Source organism: Orbicella franksi, chromosome 3 (genome assembly GCF_964199315.1).
Source record: "Orbicella franksi chromosome 3, jaOrbFran1.1, whole genome shotgun sequence".
Classification (NCBI taxonomy): domain Eukaryota; kingdom Metazoa; phylum Cnidaria; class Anthozoa; order Scleractinia; family Merulinidae; genus Orbicella; species Orbicella franksi.
The window spans coordinates 26,536,434-26,557,271 of record NC_138147.1 but is presented as its reverse complement, the minus strand read 5'-3'; the positions used below and the strand labels follow the sequence as shown (position 1 = coordinate 26,557,271).

The following is a 20,838-nucleotide window of genomic DNA, read 5'->3' as shown; positions in this document are numbered from 1 at the left end:
TCATCGGGACTTATTTGGTTCACGTTGGCAATCTTGAAGGTCTATTTACACTATTCCCGATCAGTGGGTATATGTTTACAGGCTCAAAACAGTCGTTACATCAACAACAATGGTTTTGGTACTTTAGTACCTTGAGACTTACGTGAGCCCGTTGGAACAAACTGTTGGGTTTTAAAGTAAACATATGCCGACTGATTACTCCGTAAGCCACACAACCATTTTGCCGACGACGATTATAGATTATAAATAGTTAGTCAGGAAGCCGCGTTCGCTGTGAAGTGAGATGTTCCCTATAAGTAACTTTTACCTGAACCACTCACGCTCAGTAGCTAGTTATATCGATCTGTATCTCGGGCAAATTAATTGCTGATTACATTGTCACGTAACACAATTTAGGAGTGTGATTGAGGAACAAGTATTTTCACTGGTTTGAAAATCGTGTCTTCATCAAGGTAAACTTTATGAAAAAAGTAGCAAAGCGATGAAGATCCAAACTGACTAGCGTATTGAGAATTCCAAAGCTAGGAAGGAATCTGTTAATGAACGTTTTTAAGGATTTCCGTTTATTTTAATAATGTCTACTGAGTTTATTCCGAAGCTCGCGTGAAATAGTTAATCATAAACTAAGAAACATAAATAACGTCTTCCTAATATACAGCGATTCTGGAATATACCGGTACATATCTCAAACTTTTTCGTGAATGGAAATTTTGCACATGAAAATAGTACAGCAAAGCATCCAAGTGTTTACTAGTGGTAGTGATACTGTAAAGTTTAACGCGACGTACCTAGTTTAATTTAATTATAGTTGTTGTCTGTGTTTAAAGATATCCCTTTCATGTTTCACGAATTTTGTATTTCCATTGCTTGAGTGGCTATCTGTACTCGTTATAACCAAAGTCTTAGTTAGAATGCATAAGATCCATGTCAAAAAGGATCCATCGAAGCCATAGTCAAGTTCGCTACCGTGTGAAAAAGTTTGCGTGACTCATGATAAAGTACTAGTGTTATTGGAAAAACAAACAGATTGGTCTATTGATAAGCTGAGTTGTAAAAACTTGTTTGCACTTCTTATCTTGAATTTATTTCAATTCTTTACCTTCAAAGATTTAGTGGGAATGTATAAAATAAAAACTAGTCGGAAATAATAACAATTGTGCAATGATTAACAATTGAATAATTAAGTTAGATATGCGTCAAAGTGACCTCACGGAAAATTCTCTCAACGGAACAGTTTTTACGGGCCACCTGTAATTTTTTCCAGGCGAGTAGAATAAAGAACCTGCTTTCATTTGGTTATATTTATTTACTTGACTGTGATATAACAGACAGCATTTGACAAGTTCAAAGTTTGCTAATATTAGCATTATCACTTTATGTTCGTAAATGGTTCAGCTTCCGAAGTTTAACTATTTTTAAAGTTTAAGAGATGCTCCACAAACTGTGTAAAGGACATGTTAAGACAACGTTTGGTACGTCCATACGAATATGTTAAACATGCGCCAAATTTCAAGTCTCACGGCCACCGCTGAAGGCCCTGTGGCCGAATTTTCAAGTTTTGCAAATTTTGAAGCAAGGAAAAGGAAATCGAACCTATTGATGTCATTTCCGAAAATAGTTAACCAAATGGGTTCTTTTGGTCAAGTAAGAAAAAACTCGATATTTCGCTTCTGTCGGCTGATTCTCGATATTTTCGGATTTACGCTCTTAATATGATGCAAAAGAAGTGGCCACAGAAAATATCTTACACAATCTAACATTAATTCTATGGTCGCTGGATTCATGAGTCTGCATGTACTAATTAAGACGCCACTTTGTAATTTCACCAGGATGCCCTTCTTTCTGGACACCATATGCAAATTCTCACTATGCCGTTTTCTCGACCCTAAAGTCTTGGGAGCAAGCTGAAGCATTTTGCAATTTCATGAATGCCCGACTGGTCAAGATTGACTCTAACGAAGAAAGGTCCTTCATTGAAACCCTAGTTCCAGATACGAGTGTCGCGTGGGGCTACTGGGTCGGTCTAACTGATGCTGACAGGGAAAATCATTGGAAATGGTCTGACGGAAATCCACTCGGTGCCTATACCAACTGGGGAACTTACGAGCCAAATAATTACCTGGTCGAGGAGGATTGTGTAACTTTATATCATAAAGTGTGGTATGATATACCTTGCGATTCTAAGGTTAAGTTCATATGCGAGAAAGAAAAAGTAGCTTGAGAGGTAAAACAGATGCCGCATGATTGTTGGGCTCCTTCAACTTTCGAAAATGACACGTGATAACCAGCCTTTGCTGCAGGTTAAGAGGAAACAAATAGAGGGTAATACCCTCCCAAACTTAGGTAGTGGTACATTGGATCCTCTTAATTAAGAAAGCTCTAAATAACGAGGTCCTAGGAATAACGAACAATATTTATTGAGCCCCGAATAACGAAACCTCTTTATAGCGAACGAATGTTGCCGATCCTTTGGTCCTTCGTCATGTCAAGGTCCCACTGTATTGATATGGCTTCCATCTCGAAAATTACATCTTTTATATATATTTCTTACACTTAGATTGATTTCTGAATGGCAATAAACGTAGAGTTTTCTATATACTTCTTTTAAGCTTCATTATCATTGCTTAATTAAATAAATTTTGAAGATAAAGAAGGGGGACGGATTCCTCCTCTCCGGTCGTATAGGATATCAGGAAGAAAAGGCGGATCTGAATAGTTCTGAGATATTATCGTATAGGGGGATTCATGCTGACGTCATTGTTTACATTTTTGCTCATTTGCATTCGGCGTGCGTACAGAAGGAAACATGTTAGATATAAATTGACCCCAGGCAGCTAAAGAGCTAGTGAAACTTAATACCTGGTGAAAATTTAGCTCATTGGGAGTACTATTCAAGGAGATATTGTCTTTCAAAAACTGCAAAATATCTGGGTGGTATAAGCGCTAATGAACTTATACATTCTCTGTAAAATTTTGAGTTTTTAAGCCCGTGTTGCACAGAAAGTATTTAATACATCAGGCTCATTTTTATTGGCAGGTTTAATCGCACTATTGCCTTTCAATATTCAGAACTATTTTATTTGTAGCTCCATCAGACACTGAATTGCTTATGCTAATGAAACAAATATTGTAAACAAGAATTCCCTTATACTCGAGCCACAAATGCCAAACGCATGAAGCATTATGATAGTTTTTTTTTTTTTTCTTCGAAATTATTGCTTCGTCTATTTTACAATAACGAATTTCCTGTATGTTTGCTTTCTAAAATGATCCTCTTACTTTTAGAAACTGTCAAGTAGTTTCAATAAAGCATTCGACCAGTTAAAAAGACCCGGTCTCCTGCTGAGTTTTCCGTCGCATTCAACTCGGAGAATGCATGAGGTCTTGTCGATTTTTTTCAACAGTTTATAAGTGAGGTTTTCGCGTATTCTCTATGCAAATGGGTCAAGTGAATACCTTTACTATGATTATTAAAATATTTGTAAACTGTATGTACATATTTATATTTTCAAGACACCACGTTATATGCCACGTGAGTCATCGTTCATAATTAACTTAGAGCTTAGACATCGATCCTGGCCATGAGTTTATGCCACCAAGTCGCGTATGCACATGGTCGACAATGTTTTCTGTAGTGTCTTCGGTCACATTCATCCTAGAACAAAGTGGTGTCCCTTCGCTGTCTTTTCTTAAATTTCACTCCTCCTGAATATCTTCTTTCTTGATTGTACATTTCCAACCCAGCCATTACCTGCAAGGAAATTGTTCCTAATGGCTCACTTTGGTAAGAGTGATGGCTTGGTCCGAGGATACTAGCCCGAGCACTTATGGGGGTATTTGTGGTACCAAATAAAGAAATATGGCACGGAACGCTAAGAGACTAGAAAGCTGGATGCAATGGTGATTTTATATTCTAGAGAATATAATGGACCATTCAAGAAAATTGATTAAAAAAGTAAAGTGGCAATGAAAAGGGGATTTCCAAAAGCCAGACTTCGTCGAGGAAACTTTGCTCAATGCGCTTTTAATCACCATATATCCCATCTTATCGTCCCCTCGTTAGTTGATCATTGTGTTCCCCCCGATACAAGTGCTCGCGCAGTTACTCGCAGCAAACCGTCTTGCAAGAAATTAAGGCGCTGATCAAACGAGTAAACAAGGAAACGAGCAAATAAAGCCAAGCCAGAAAATATTGCGCACTTTTCCTATTTTAGGAAAATACATTTTAAAGTAGGAATTAAGTAAAAATTTAGTACCTTCCTTGAAAACCATGGTGAAGTTTAAGTTTTAAAGTCTTTAGAGTCTTTAAAGTTAGATAGAGAGTAGATATTTTAAATAAACTAATCAATTGTACCTTTTCACCGTGGTAATCCGCAAATGTAACGTGAACAAAAATAGAGGCCTGTTGGTTTCCTTCAAGATGGACATGTCTGAAACCTTAAATGAAAAGGCAACAAATAATAATTAGTCTAGATGAAATGACATCATAACAACAGAGAAAACAAAAACGGTAAAACAATAACTTCAGTGGCAACAAAAACAACATCGCCAACTTCATTCGTAAACATATTTACAATTAAAAATATATATAATAGGCCATTTCCGAGTTACCTTGTGCCTCTGTTTCAAAACGCGTCTTCGTGGAAAACCTTTCTTATGAAAATGGTTTGATTTGCATGAAAATGAACCTGTAGGCCGTACACGTTTTCACATGAGTAATTTCGAATGAAGAATCGCTTTTGACATATAGAGGTGTGACGCAGCTCTGAAATGGCCTATCAAATAAATTTTAGGCCGCTTGGAATAGCCATAGCGACTACAGGACCCAGGCAATCAACTAGGGCGGTAAGTAAATAACATGATAAAATGAATAACTATAGTCCCTATAGTCTATGTGCAGCCGTACCAACACACCAGAAGTAAACAAACAAACAAACAAACAAGAACAAAAACAATAGCAACAGGGAAGTTAAGAATTTTCCGGGTGTAGGTGCCGATAGACGTGGGATAACCCACCGTTTTGTTTATAAATGGACACATAGCTATTTCTCTGATCAGGAAGCCAGTAGGTATACACCTGCATAAGCGTGCAGATAGATAAAGTAAGAAATAGCTATAGATAAACTTTATCTGTATCAATTTCTTTGTCTAATTATTGCGAGTGTAATAATATAAAGAATTGAAAAACAAGAAAAAGAAAATGTGTCTGTTTTTGTTATCGCATTAAATGGCTTAACCTGGCATGAGGCTTGTGAATGGAAACGTAACTTGGCCGATGAAGTCTCTACCAATAGGATCTTCATCCCACACAACAAATCGGAAATTTGCCAGATCCGGAAAAGTAAGAATAAAAATAATAGTCTCGTCCCAAACTGGATTGAAGCCTGAAAATTAATATAGCATAACATTAATCAAGTTCTGTTGTCATATCCCCCAACTCAAATACGTTTTCCGATTGGAGGAGAACGTGTCACGTGCCATGGGAACAAAACTGACTAACTCCCCGGGGAAACAACAACTTTCGACTTTGGACTCGCACGTGATCAGGTCGTGCACCTTGAAACAGCGGCAAATTTGTGTGCCAGTCGGCCAGAGGTCAAAAAGCCATTGAAGTCGGACAACGTTTCTCACTAGAGTAGGCATTCATTGTTCAAGAAAAGGGATTTATAATTCGGCGAAAACATATTGAATTAACAAAGGGGAAATTTGAACATTCGGTGTCTTCAAGCTTTTAATTTGGCGCCAAAAACGGGTCGCTCGCGTTCGGCAACTCGCTCTTCGATCGCTGTCGCCACTCGCTAGGTAGGAAAATAGCTGTGTCATTTACAACAAAATATGCTGTTCCTCGTCAAATCAAACCCAGAAATCTTGAGTTAAGCATTTGCATAAGGCAAAGCAACTTAAGTATTGTCTTTATTTTTGATGGCTGCAAAGAAAAATACTGTTATCGTGTCGTTTCGGTAGGACAGCTCGGCTCGACTACCGCTCATGCAAATCATTTTTTTGTTGTTGTTGTTATTGTTTTTCTATTTTTGAGTTGGGAGGTATAACAAAACACTTAATGACTGGCCCCTCGGGAAACAGCGAGTTTTGTTTCCTCTCGACCCTGAACATTGAAGGTCTCTCTCACCGTTCCCCTTGAGGCCAGTCATTAAGTGCTTATTGTTCTTCTGGAGTGAATCGTTTGTTATCGCCAGTAGGTGGGAAAACAAATTAATTTGTTTTTAATTTAGAATGCAAGTGTCCAGGATAATCTGATACCATACGCCACGTAACTATAAGCGTTTCATGACGTTTTGATGAAAAATTATGTCTTGGTAAATTTTCTCTATTGCACAACCTAAATGAATTACTGTCTTTTGTGAATAAAGACCCCTTTTTCCACACTAGGCAATGTAAAGCCCAGCCTACACATGTCAGCTCGCGAGATAGGATTGCGCCAATGGGACAGTACTCCGTGAAAAACAAGAACAACAGAAAAATTACCGTTGTCCATCACTGTTTTCGTGCGCCTTTTGCAGTTGTCAGCTGGGATCCCTATCACCTCTATTTCCACGTACGGATCAATGATCTGTGATAATTATCAAGCTTCTTAATAATAGTATCAACAACGTCAAAATAAATAGCTTGGAAGGGCTTGACAATTCATAAAATGGAACTTTGTCAATCATTAGTGAGACGAGGGCCGCACTATTACTCGGTACATGTACATGTACACAAACAGTTAGAAAATTTAAGATGCTTGCTTACCTCGCCACGGTCGCCCAGTATGCTATCTTTTGGTTTGGGTAACTGCTGACCACTGATAACCTAATTCAAAGGGAGAGAAAGAAAAATGATTCATTTATGAAATGATCAATGACCAAATAATAAATACATAGTTTTGCTGTTTGGCGGTCAATGTTTTGAAGGAAACTATTGAATACTTTTTCGTCAAGGTTTAACGCTAGGGAATTAGTTGTTTTAGCAAAAATTATTAATATATATTTTTAAGGGGGGTGGGGGGGACTGGGGTAAGGGGGAGGGGAGGCACTCCATCCTGCTAACCCGTTTTGATTTTAAACTTCTATTTGTCATTGGTCTTGGATTATGTTTTTGTTGATCGCGAGAGTTATTTTACACCTCACCTTTATCTTGCATAGCTTCCTACTGACCCCTCTAATCTCTTTTCTGGTCATCGGATCAAACTTTGGATCACCTGAAATCGAATAGGGATAGATGAAACTTTTTTTTTTTACTCCTATGAACATAATATTAAACCCGTACGTTACAGCTGAGGTATATAATATTTATTTTTTTACTAAAAGCGGATACCTTTCGTAAATCAGAACTGTAATAATGGCGTCCTATTGCTGGACCCTCAATGTTAGCATGCAATTAATACTGCCCTGACTACTGTGATTTCTGCATTGGTGTCCTCAAATAAGATTTCTAGAATACCTTCGCACATGACATCTGGCTTCAAAACATAACCACAATTTCCATTGGACTTGAATTTCCCTCTGTATATTTGCATCATACGTCCTTCTGTTTGATAATTCAGTGCAACTGAAAGAATTGAGCATGTGATCAATATGTGGAGAAATTCAGACTAACTATTAAATTCTACAAATTATAGTGCAGTCTAACAAGTGCTTCCTTCCTTAAAATAGCACAGGAAAATGTTATAAAAATATTATTACCGAGCTGACAGCCACAATTCCAGAACGCCTGAGGATTTGGATTGCTGGAGTCAATTCTGTAGCCTGCCGGGTATATTCGGCAAAGTTTATATCTTGTGTATCTCACGAACTCTTCGCCTTTGGTGTCAACATATCTGTAGGCTTTAGACTCGGGCACAGAGATGACTTCCCAAAATGTTTCTGTTAACGCGAAGAAAAAAAAAAAAAATAAAATAATAATAATTATCATACGAACTGCATGTTGATAGCCCTAATAAAAGTATCATCAAAAATGTACACAAGTTATGGGACCAGGAAGCACCCAACGGTAGCCTGTAGGACAAGCTCCTCTTCCTCCTTACCCTGGACTTACTAGACTTACAGTTTTTCATTCGTCATTGCGTTAGGCTGCCGTGGCATGCCAAGCGCTGATTGGTAGATTTGAAACGGTCTGCATGACTCGAGTTCCTTTGGTCGCTGAGTTTGGCACCGATCATATTGAGAAAGGTGTTTCCGTGATTTCAGCATCGATTTTCTCGAAATATAATGGGAGGGGTGAAGCTCAAATTCGGCGAAGACACAGAGTAAAATCTCACCGATCAACAAACAGGCCGCGGATGGCGGCCGCCAAGTTGCAAGCCTTGTCTTCCTCTCTTGACTTACCGGTCTCCGGCCAAAGCTAACTTCGGAAAAAGACACTTCAGACGGCCCAGGAAGGCGAAAAAATACCACACATGAGTCGATTAACGTTTCATTTAACTTTATTGGGATATCCAGACCGAGATGTAATTTAGATATGAAATTTTCAGAGCTTTGTTCGTAACCCTCATAGATTCTGTTCGTTTCATATAAACAATTATTAACAACAACACATAAAGTGGTCTGCCTGTGTATAAACTAACTAACTTGAACAGCATTAACTCTCAACATACCATTTTCGTTGAGATCCAGTCCTTTGAAGGCAGTTGACCTCGTGTACGCAACAAGGTCGGAAAGTTGTCTGCTGAGCTCGATCGTTCTTTTACAGTCATCCTAGTGTAGGCCCAGAAAATTTAACAATAAAGTGCTATTTTGTGAACGGTCGTTACTTTTTAACTACAAGTTTGAGAGTTTTACGTCAGCACGCTTATTCAAACAAACTGAACAATACGTAGACGTACTCACTTCGTTCTTCGATGTTTTTCTCTTTTTACTTCGTCGTTTTATTTTCTGAAAGAAAAGGCCAAAAATGAAGGGAAAAAAAAAATATATATAGCATGGCGAGGATTAGCACTAAAACCTCAACTGCAGACCCATAACTAGCTAGTCAAAATACAAATGCAAGGAAGCAAGGTTTTCCTAACAGTCCACACCTGGGCCTTCGTTGTTTTTACAAATTTGAACCTGTAGGCTTTGGACGTTACTTTAGTAAACGCAGCTGAAACTACCAGATTACCCCCCTCCCACCCCCAATACGGCTGCGTAGTTCGTGCTTTTAACATACGAATATCACTTGTATTTGTTATTTAACTGATAACAGACGTCACACCTTATCTTTCTCACTGAAGCTTTTCACTTTCCTTATCTCAGCTGGTTGAGGATGCTGATGGGTGATATACTTTGCAGAGAGTGAACGTTGCAACTGAGAAGTATAAATGAATTTAATTTAATTACAAAAACAGATAAGTTATATATACTAAAGTATTTCATTTACCAGATTGATTTTATCCTGATCCCATGTTTACTTAAAAGGCTTTTTCCAAATCTTTCAAAGGGAGAAAAAATCGCAGCTATAAATGAACTCAACTAATCTCTCGCAAAGCTTGGATCATCAAACGAGTTAATGTATGAGGTTTTCCTAAGCTCTTATCAGGTGACTAAATGTTAAAGCTCGCCACTTTCAATCCCTCTGGAGACTAATGCTCATATAGAGCGATAGTCAGGCAAAGTAGTAAGTTCGTGAGAGCAACAGGTCCTTCAAACTGTCACACACCAACAATATAACTTTGGCCGTGAGTATGAAGGTCCCGTTCAACACCTTAGTACCGTTACGATTATCATGCTCCACGGACTTAGAGCTACTTACCACTACCAGAGATACCCTGCGTCACTGAATAAATTCAAAGAATCAATTACCCACCTTTGGCACAGTCTTTGAAGCCTCTGTTTGGCCTGGTTCTTCCATAGCCACAGACGTAACAATTGCTGAACTAAGATCACCACGGGCGTCACTCTCCTCGTCCTCTTTGTTTAAACGGAGTCGTTGTAAGGAAGCCAAAGTGCGACGCCATTTGCGCTCTTTTGCTTTCTGTTCTAGTGGATTCTGGGATTGAATTGAAACCATCTTGAGGGGTAGGGGTATAAAAATGAGACTTAATTACTGTATTACGGGATCATTTCTTTGTCAGATCGATCAGATCATTCAAACTTATCTCATCTCCTCAGGTGGGTGTAAATTTTCTTGTTACTACACAGTTGAGCGAACCCACAGTGATCATCCCGGGGTGATTTTATAAATAGTTACTGTTAAGCAGTGAGTAAAATTTCAATAAATCCTTGGTTGTAGATTTCACTACTGATTAAGATTATTTAACGTTGAACATACAATTTGACGAATAGAGGGTGATCAAAATTGATGATCAAATGAAAGAAAAAGATATTGCTACAATGCTTCCTATTCTTACCTCACTACTTTTGCACTTAAAGTATTCCTCCATCTCGTCAGCGGAATCTTCTTCTGTAACCTCGCCTTCATTTAAATCTTCCTTAAATGTCGCTGGCAATTTTTTGGCCTATAGGGGACATTCGAAGATTACCCAGCAGTTCAGATGGGGCTAACTACAATGTTCCTTCTTAAAGCTCCTAAGTAATAACTTACGGACAATAATAATAAACCGTGCTACAGTGACTAGAGAGATTGAAATCTGAATATTTTTTATTGACGGTACTTTGCATGGAACATATTATTCTCTAAGAAAACATCATTAATACTCCATCGTTTTGACCTATTCCATCTTCTATGCTGCTCAATAATGGACAGAAAAACAAGCCCATACCAAGTTCCGTTAGTACAACAAATGCTCCGAAAGATCAAAAAAAAAAAAAAAAAAAAAAAAAAAAAAAAAAAAACACGAGAAAGAAGATACAGGTAAACATAGCGGCAAATTATTTTTACCTTAATTAAAACTTTACCCATCAAACTCTGCGGTGAAGGTAAATCGGTTCCATCAAAACTTGTTTCATAAATCAATTTGTCTGCAAAGCGTTAAGGACATCTCTAGTATACTTTTGAAGAAATGACGGAGAGGGAGTGGTTTAAGAACCCTCACACCCCTTATGAAATGCAGAAAATACCATACATTAGTTTGTAATTTGCCACCTCAAAATCTTCTGTGGAGCATACATTCTGACCCTCAGGGGTGACTAATTTGTGTCATTTGTGCTGAGCCCCTAAGACAGATATAAAACAATCACGGAACAGTGTGATAAAAGCTTAAAAATGGAGTTGAAGAAGTAACAAAGGATATCTTTAAAAATGTCTCGTAGAAGCTTCGCCATAACTTTTTGTTGGCTTACGCTGCAATGATTCTCAAGCGAAAGAATAACTGGATATCTAGAAGAAAAAAAAGATGTTAAAAGCATTTTTTTTTCCCGTGGGTTAGTTAATGCAGATAAGGACCCAATTGATCTTCTTAAGCGTCCCCTTCCTTTAATCAACTCCCCTAAAAGAGATGATGGAGGAATAGAGGTTGCCACGTTCGAATTCATATTTTTTCAACTAAAGAGCTTACATTGCTAGCTGCAAGTAAGCCTGGCGTTCTTTACCCTGGATTTATAATTATGCTTGTGGCAGAGGTGGATCCAGGATTTTCTTTAGAAGGGGGTGGAGCGTTATGAAATGGTCTAGCTGACAGTTGAGGTAAAAAAAAAAAAAATTCAAAAGCGAATACGAAGAAGGCTTCATATCAGGGGGGGGGGGGAAGGAAGGTGCGGCTAATAATTAATTATAAACAATTACATAATTTTAATCATCCTACTTGTTGTTAAGGAAGGCAAAGTCGTTGATATTGAGAATGATGTAACGAAATTTGACTTTAGATGTCATCGTGTAACCATGATAAACCACTGGTTCCCCGTCTTTTCCGTCCCAGCAATCAACTGTAAGTGGTTTAAAAAAAAATGGAATATTAGTAGTTATAAAAACGGCTTGGCAAACAAGGATATCTGTTGCCTAACAGCATGGAAAGTGTTCTGAAAAGTACTTTAACAATTTAGGGTTTCTGAAAGTTGTTACCCAATTGAAGATAGGATATAGTCGACTCCAATTTATTATAACACTGCCCTTTTGAGAAAGCAATGACTGAGTATGGTATTTTAAAATGGGGCGGGAGGGGGGTGGGTGGGTATAGCAGTTCGAAAGATGTCGCCTCTGTTTGCAGCCAACGAGAATATGTCATGCTAATACGTATAGAACTAAATAGTTGAACCTGATCTGCTGCTGTATAAATAATTCCAAAATCAAATCGAGTATCTTACTCTCAATACACCGGCAACCCGACTGCAGAACTCTCACGTACATGTCCATACTTGAATTTGATGTCAGCTGATCTCCAAGAAGGTAACTACGATATTAAAACATCACTGCTATTAAGATATACGTGGTAAATAACTGTACAACAGGGAATATAGTTATCAAGGATAATACCATCTACAGTTACTGACCAATGATAGCATAAGCACTTAACTATTTACTTCTTCAATAATGTTTTATTAGAACTTGTTGAAACCAAAATAGCGTAAATTACTATACAAACTTGGAAACCTACGTGTTATGCGAGGAAGCAATAAAATAGTGAGACAAAGGTCTCGTCATATCTTGGTTGACTTTGGAATGCAGTGAATTAAGGATGTCACCTTCTGGGCCCAGAAGATAACTGGTGAACCCTATAGTGTGGAACAAACATGAAACAGAGAGCATAAACTCAATAAAATATTTAATAAAGAGCGATGCATCGTTAACATGAAAACTCACTGCATATTATTTGTAATATTTTAGTATGACAGGAAGCACGTGCGCCTAAAATGTTCCTCAGTGTCCTTAACCGAAGAGAGACTCGAAAAAGAGGAAGGGACACTGATAGTCATTTAGTGATAGCCATAAACCTAGAGCCCTTTAATATGGTCAGTAACAATCACTGACGTAGGTACAAGACATAATAAGCATGTATTCAACAATAGCTAGCTCAAAAATAAGCCATCTCTCAGAAATGATAATTTTGAGAACGTGGAAGTCGCCAAAACTACTTCCCTCGAATCTTTTTCTTCCGTCATCTAATGCAAAAATGAATTAACTGGCTTTCTTTTCATTTTTTATGAGGTAAAGGCAAACAAAGTGGCTGCAGCTGACTACCGTCAATTCCAAGAATGCCGACACTTCTGTTTTCTTGCACAGGCTCGTAGGTTTGGATGATTTGACAGCAGTGCTCAACTGTTACATCGGTCATCTACACCCAGCGTGTATTCAGAGCATAACATGAAAAGCAGAAATAGCATTAACTAACTGAACACAGATGATAACTGAGTGTAAAAATATGCTATTAAAAATGATTCTGATATTAATTGTCCTACTGCTTGATTAAAAAAACAAAACAAAAAACGTTGATCCAGAAGATTTTGCGGTCGGACCCCGAAAATGGGAAAGGCGTGGGATTCGACAGTCACACAGGAAGGAATAGTTTACCGCCGAAGTGTTGATGAGTTAGATTAATCTGCGACGCGATACACCATTTAAATGGGCGTCTCTTGTTTAGAATGGTATAGTTACAGTACCAAAGAGAAATTCCACCCCTTCCGCTAGAGTGCCCACCGATTGTCCCCCCTCCCCTCCCCAGTCCCCAGTTCAAATCCTCCGTCTCTGTGATAGCGCTCAAAAGGTCAACTTTTCAAGCTTTGTACAAGCTTTGATTGGCCTTGTTCGGCTTTAGTAAATATCAGCAGAAGTAATATCATTCACTAAACATATATATGCTTCTATAGGAAAATCTGCATTAGGATTAGCAAGGGGTTAAGTAAGTCGATTTACCGTTTCTATGACATCCAGTTAGGTGATAGCACAGCACAGAGTAAAGTAATAATACTAGTAAGAAGATATTTATTATGAACAGAGGTAGACGGCAAACGTGTAAAATGTCCGTTATATACCTTCTGTTCTGTTTTTAGAAACATTTTAAGCTCGGCCACTGTCATGTGCTCTTTACTATTCCCATATCTGTGAACAGAGATTAAAAGAAATTCATTCAATGACATAGGAGTCGACGAGGAACAAAGGCCACGCTTTTGCATCGAAACATCTATATGTTTATCGGCAATACTTTCCGGCATAAGCTCACATTAGATGCCTACTTGCCTAGGGATTGGTTTCGATTCATAGTTATTAGAATAACAATAGAAAAACATAAATGATTGGTAAACTCAAATTATTACATGAAACCACGACGCGAACTGCTGTAACCCTTATAATACATGCGTTTAATTTATTTGAATTTAATAACTTGGAATTCAATCTTACTTCAGTAATAGAAGATAAAGTTCTCTCCTTGTAGATATGCTTTTGTAAAAGTTGATAAATTCATTAAAATCCAACAGACCCTCAGAGTCTTGATCATCAGTGTCGGCAGCCTGCAATAGGTTATAGACAAGGAAACTGTTATGCCTCCTTTGTTTAATGGTCCTTGTGTAACTGCTGGACTTCGTGTGATCCAACCGGGTTTCCTTTGGAGTGGTATTCAGTCTCGAGCATGAGCAGAAGTGGCCCTTTTCGAGCGGAGACCACAAGGGCCACCGAGTTCAGTCAGACCGCAGTTTAATTGGCTTTCACGGTTTTAATTCTCAGTTCGTATGGTTCGTATATATGGCAGTTTTAGTTGTGTTTTTAACAAGGCCTACGTATACCTGCGTAATGCTTTTATGGAATCAGAATTAACGTTGAAATTCAGACGTAGCTGTTAATGGTTTATGGTTGTTTATGGTTAGTCACCGCTCGCACCTACACTTTGCATAGAGATTAGACAGTTAGTACAGATGCACTTAGCAAAAGTCGAAGTAAAAGTACAAACCTTAAACGCTTCTCTTAATTTCCTGTTTGTTATTTTGACATTGAGTTTGTGCATCAAGGAAAAGACTTCATCCACGCTGAGCAGTCCATCGCCACTTTTGTCAGCTAAGAGAAACATTTCCTTTAACCATCTGAATCGGTGTCAAAGAAAATGTACAAAACAAATGAAAGTAACTATCTGTACTGTGTCGTGTTTGTATGACGCATGTTGCTGTGAGGACTAAACAACGACACCAACAATGCAACACGAAAATAAATTCGACGAAAGATGGTTGCATATCTAAAAAGACGTTTCTAGTGGCGCGCTAAACCCGCCCAAAATTAATAGTTTTTCTTTATCTGCACTCTCGCAACTTAATTAGAACAGGGGTATCCCACAATTTCGCTCCAAAAGCTCACAAATACCTTCAAATATTAAATTTTGCGAAAGCTAGTAGTAGACAAGTCAACTAATCTTTAAATATCTTCCCAACACTATCACTTATTGGTTCATTTTCCTTTTAATTTTCTTTCTGTTTAAGAGTATTGCTTACTTTACTGCGGAATCCTCCATGGATCTGTTAAAAGAAATTATTATTTATCAGTATTAAATTCCATTTTGACTTTATTAGAAACTTGGAAAGCAAAGTTCATTTCCTGTTTGAAAGGATACTGATCCCTCGAGGTTTGACGACGAAGTGGTTCATCCTCAGCTGCAATTGAAAAAATGTTGGGCCTTTTTGAGAACGAAGTTTAAACGAATATTCTCTGAACTAAAATGTCATCAAATTCTAAGATGGTATGACCTCCATGCAAAGGCGACCTTCAGCCAGTGCATTGTGCCAGTTGCGATTCTATTCGATCCAAAATTCTGCTTTGAATTCCCGGATTATTCTGTTTGCGAGCGAAGCAGCATTTACTGGAATTTCAAGAAAGGAAGGAACTACCGGAAGATATACCCAAATTTGGAAAAATCGAATCAGGAATTTAGATTCCTTTTTTATTATATAAAAGTCAGTGGTATACCGGGTGGTAACAAATTGATAAAAACGATATGATATCCTCACAAGTGACGACATGATATCCTCACATGTGAAGATATCATGTTTGATAACATTTCTCTTTTGTCCCTTTAACTACACTTAAATTTGTTAGTGTATGATCGAAACATCTTCGGATCTTCTTCGGTTGTCTTCGGCAGTCTTCGGTAATCTTAGGTAAATATTCGGACATGTTCGGAAAATGCTCGGAAACGTTCGTCCGGCCTTCTGAAAAAGTTTGGAAAATTTTCGGACATCTTGGGAAAGTGGTCGGAAATCTTCGGAGAATCGTCAAAAACGGCGTCATCAGCATGTCTACATAATAAAAAGAACATTACACGTTAGCTTGAAGGCAAAAACAATATCTCGCTTGTTCGCTCCGTGCACTCGTGAGATAGTTCTTGACATTCGAACATAAAATTCGTATCTTCTCGCCACCGTGTAATATCCTCTATGTATTGTATTGCTGGATGAAGGAGTTAAGAAGTGAAACAACGAAGACAAGTCCGAAGATGATAGCAACAGCAAGAAATAACGAAAGCAAAAAGATCGAGTAAGAAAGGCAAACAAACAAACAGGCAAATAACCACACAATCAGATAATTGCAACCTGGGAAATGTTAACTAATTTACCGGTCAGTTTTAAGTTAATTACATGTAGACAGTTTGTCAGTTTAAGAAATGAACATTTAACGAGTGACTAACACATTTAAGTAACCGTGATATCGCGGAACGTCAGGCTGGTAGTGAAGTTCATTCAACAGTGGAAGAATGAAGTATTTACCTGGAAAGATGCCTGGTGAAGGAGTGAAGAATAAAGAGAAGATGAAATTGAGTAAAGATGCGGTAAACTGTATTACATCAAGATTAGTTTGATGACGAGGTGAGAGTATAAGAAATACGAACAAAAGAAGGCAAAAATGAAGTGCTACAGGGTTACTTCACACAGAATGTCACAGAAATACAGGTGATGCATTACGAAATCCCACATTGGTATAAAATTATGATACTACTAAATGACTTCGTAGCAACAATTTCGCAGAGATTGTTTAAAACTGGATAGACTGCACGAAACAGCTGTAAACACAATCGTTGTCGCCGCCGTTATTGTTATCGCCATCACTGATCATTACACATTTTTTGGAGTCTAAATTCTTTGGAGTCCACCAGTGATCATTTTGAGCTTTCATCTAAATTTTGGAACGAAATAAATTAAAATTGGTTAGGGTTAGAATTAGGGTGAAGACCTGAGCCCTTCAAAAAAGGTGAATCATCGGTTTGTTCTTCACCCGTATGTTAATTACATTGTAAAGTCGAGTCCCATTGCGAAGCAATTCAAAATCTTTGTTGACACTTAAGTCTACGAAGATGAGAACTTGACTTAATCTTAAGAAAATGATCTAACATGATTGATAAGTGAAATTAAAAATAATAAGCTAAGTGGAAACGACACTGTCGTTATCCAGTCAGTTTTCTTGACAAAGATCAAGCATCTTGATACCTGAATTTTTAGCCAATAAGTAACGGAGTCCCACGGTCCAATGAAGAGACTCTTCCTGAGTTGGAAATACCAAGTCCAAAGTCGAAAAGTCGTCCCCGTGAATGATAGAAAAACATCGATCCTCTGCGTACACTTCGGGACATTGAGTGAAAGCATCTGTGGTATATCCCATTCGCACTTCTCTTATAGATGTTATTGGGACTGAAAGAGTAAAACAGTGGTGTATAGCTAGCTTGTTTCCAAACTATTGCGATGTGGGAATCATTCCAGGTTGCTATATTAAATGTTGAAAGGTACTGAGAACTGAAAGGAGCTGGGGGCAATGACTCTATCCATAAGATTATATGGATAAATCTAGCAAAAGAGCACAACCCAGTGAAAAGTAAAGCTTAATTAGTTCGCTTTGCTTGTATTTGTACATGTTTGACTAATTTTAAATAAAGTTTCGAATACAAAAAAAAAAAAACAAAAACAAAAAAAGCACAAAACAAAAAACAACACCAACAACAAAAGACTGAACCCGGATTATTTCCTCGCTTTATCGAGTCTCCACTCCTAATCCGGCACACAGAGATCTGATTTCAAGCATTCTTCTCTTGGGAACAGAAAACGTGGAATAATCCGAAACAAATGACCTCTCGCTGCCTCTGCGTGGTAAGAATTGAGTTGTAAGAAATGTGATAAGAAAATCAGTGATACACTCGCCTAACGGCTCCTGTGCCACTTTATTTTGTTCCCACCACATTTTGACGACATCTGTGAACTATTGCTGAACAGACGCATGGCAACATGGAACATGTTTTTAAAATATATTTATTTTAATTGCTAGCTTGATCCTCCAGATATTGTTTTATTCTTATATACCCCTGCTCTTTTCGCGTTTCATAAACAATTCAATGCAAATACTTATGCTGTTTTATTTCCAAATGCACCATTCATCTTGGAGACATTCTAGAAATTTCTAGAAATTTTCTAGGAAACTACTTTTAAACTCACCGAAAATGCAGCTTAAAGACGTAGTCGTAGAGCAAGAAATTATGTTTTTTTTTTGTTTTTTTTTTAACCACTGAAAAAAGGATCTAACTTAATCAATCTCATAGCGCGGGTAATCGACTCACTTAGTAATGTTATGGTTATTCGTACCTAGCATAAATATCCCCTGTAGTTAATTATTCCATACATGTCTAAGAGTTTTATTAAAAATGTCTCGAAGTGAAAGTTACTAAAATGCATATTGAAATTAACTTGCTCATTATATATATTGGCTCGAATCCAGGTTTTTTATGGCTGACATCTCAGAAGATAAGATGTTTCACCCACATGTCGATATAAAGGGGATTCACTCGGGTTATGGATCTATCAATTATTGATTAAAAGTGGCTGCCTCTTTTAAATTTGTATCGCTCTTTGGGGAGATTTTTTTCCCCTAAAGCAAGGTTTACTCTGAACCTCTTGCGGCCAAGAATGCGTTGGCAAAAACCTTTACGAAGAAAAAAAATACATTTTAGACGTAGCGGAATTTGAAATATTCCTTATTAATTCGTAAATCGCTCTTGACATTCATTAAGCCACTTTAAACAACTAAACATGCGAGCATATGATATTTCCATTGTTATTTATACGCTCTTAGAACTCTTGCTGCTACAGTCTAACAAAAAGTACCAGCACTTCCATTTACTCGACAAATGACAACGACAAATACAAGTTATCCTCGCGTTAAATACGGAGAGAGACGAAAACCACGTATCGAAATGGTTTAGGAAATTATTTTTCACGATAAAGCCCTCTTTTCTAAATTGATTTCATTTTTTCAGTTACGTTGTTACAACCACAGAGCAAGCCGAGAATGTATCGCACCACGCTTCGCATGTTTTGACTACAATTGCTATTTAACTTAGGTGTTAAATAAATATGAACACAAAACTAGACCTTACTCTTTGCACGGTCTCCTTTCTTGGACGGAGTCCAGCGGACGTTTACAGCCTCTTGATCGAGGAAATATTTCCTAGAATATTTCTTGGATGAGCTGCGAAGTTTGATTATCAGCGTACCTTTGTGCATAACATCGAGCGAGTCTCCAACTGCAATAAAAGCATGTGGAGATGAATTTATGAATTAATTCCGAGAGGAATAATGAACTCGGTAGACCTGAAAGTTTGCAGAGTGATGATGGTTAAAAAAAATATCCTTTCTTGAGCATTAGAAACGCGAAACTCTCAGTAATATACAGTTTGCCTTCGTAAAATGTGTGCAATTTAAGTTAATAATAAAATGCAAATATGCTTCAAGAAACAAACTCAGTAAGAGGAGTAAGGACTAACCGTTGGCAAATTTGTGATTCTCGGCGCATTTGGCAGCACGGCGATGTTTTAATCGTCGCCATTTATCCACCGACTTTCTGGCGATTTTCGCTCCGTGACTCAAAATATCGGGTTCTAGGTCCGACACAGTGGTCATGATTTTCTACATCGTCAGGTTCGCTAACGCTAGCGTGTGATTTGGCGGAAAGCACCCGGCGAGGATTATGAAAAAAGTGACAGAAGTAACAGGTGATTAGACACTGGGTTCATTTTGCATTATGTATGCAGGTTACGAGGAAACTTAACCTGATTGGTAAACAGCTTAAGTGAAACCGGCACGAGCCAATAACCCGTGCATTGCCTAAAGAGATAGATATTTACCGCACTATTTGCGGTCATATTGTTGTTTTTGAATTCTTACCGCAGGGAAACATATTCTTAGTATCATTTTGAAACAGGAAAAAAAAAGAATAGGGCTCGTAGCATCGCTTTAACGACATGAAAACTCTAGTTAAAATGCGTTCATCTGAAGGGTACCTAATATCATATTTTCTTCAAGCCATTTTCATTCTAGTTCCATTATTCATTATTTCGCATTATTTTCTTACTTCATAATATATTCTAAATGACGTATGATATCACTTAAAATACCCATAGCAAAGTTTTCGTGACGGATTCCTCACCTTATCTGGCCCCCTATAACATCCAAAGATAATCCACGCTCAGGGAGACTGGGAAATAAAAATCCAGTTGAACATCAGTGTATCCTTAGGAAATTTATTGCTTGTTTCAATATCCATTTGACCCTTAATATAATTTAGCGCTTGAAGGTTTCTTTTTCGTGTCAAGTATATTAAAAGATTGTTGGTATCGACTTGAAGTGTTGGGGAAATTCTTAATTAGAAAATGAAAAATGATAAAATCACACACACTTACAAAAAAATATCTTAACTTTCTATCTTGTAATTCCCTTCTTGTTTCATATTTCAATATCACGATTTTTTACGTCAGGAAATCAAAAGTGAGAATCTTATTGAAATCAAAATTAAAAGGGAAAACGCGCACATTATTTTATGGATTAAATTAGGTAGTACTGCGAGTTTTAAAATTTAGGTATAGTGCAAAGAAAACGTGTTCAGTTGAATTTAAGAATAAAACGGAAAGCTGCAACATTGTGGCTGTTCAGCTTGACAGGTTTCAGTTCAGGTTTTAAGTACAGTATGAAAATTCGCCTAGTATTTTCGTACTATTCCATGCCATTGATA

The 20,838-nt window shown here is 37.7% G+C and overlaps 1 protein-coding gene across 1 annotated transcript; it reads right to left on the bottom strand.

Moving 5' to 3' along the window:
• Positions 1 to 2,661: 2,661 nt before the first annotated feature.
• On the bottom strand, positions 2,662 to 19,894 carry LOC145482916 (1-phosphatidylinositol 4,5-bisphosphate phosphodiesterase eta-2-like). The gene is made up of 26 exons (XM_081461559.1): positions 19,595 to 19,894; positions 19,208 to 19,354; positions 17,274 to 17,474; positions 15,407 to 15,446; positions 14,756 to 14,885; positions 14,209 to 14,318; positions 13,842 to 13,908; positions 13,051 to 13,144; positions 12,467 to 12,584; positions 12,177 to 12,262; positions 11,678 to 11,798; positions 11,166 to 11,253; positions 10,816 to 10,893; positions 10,325 to 10,432; positions 9,781 to 9,963; positions 9,190 to 9,282; positions 8,826 to 8,870; positions 8,594 to 8,693; positions 7,683 to 7,862; positions 7,441 to 7,548; positions 7,128 to 7,198; positions 6,751 to 6,810; positions 6,487 to 6,571; positions 5,238 to 5,384; positions 4,355 to 4,437; positions 2,662 to 3,751 (listed from the first exon to the last, which is right to left on the bottom strand). The coding sequence occupies exons 1-26, from the start codon at positions 19,728 to 19,730 to the stop codon at positions 3,656 to 3,658; spliced, it is 2,775 nt and encodes a 924-aa protein (XP_081317685.1). The 5' UTR covers positions 19,731 to 19,894; the 3' UTR covers positions 2,662 to 3,655.
• Between the last annotated feature and the right edge of the window lie 944 nt (positions 19,895 to 20,838).

Coding starts and splice junctions, on each gene's coding strand:
- LOC145482916 (XM_081461559.1), bottom strand. CDS start 19,730: ATGACCACTGTGTCGGACCTAGAACCCGATATTTTGAGTCACGGAGCG. Junction 11,799..12,176: donor GGGTTGCCGGTGTATTGAGA/GTAAGATACTCG, acceptor AACCACTTACAG/TTGATTGCTGGGACGGAAAA. Junction 6,572..6,750: donor TACTGGGCGACCGTGGCGAG/GTAAGCAAGCAT, acceptor TAATTATCACAG/ATCATTGATCCGTACGTGGA.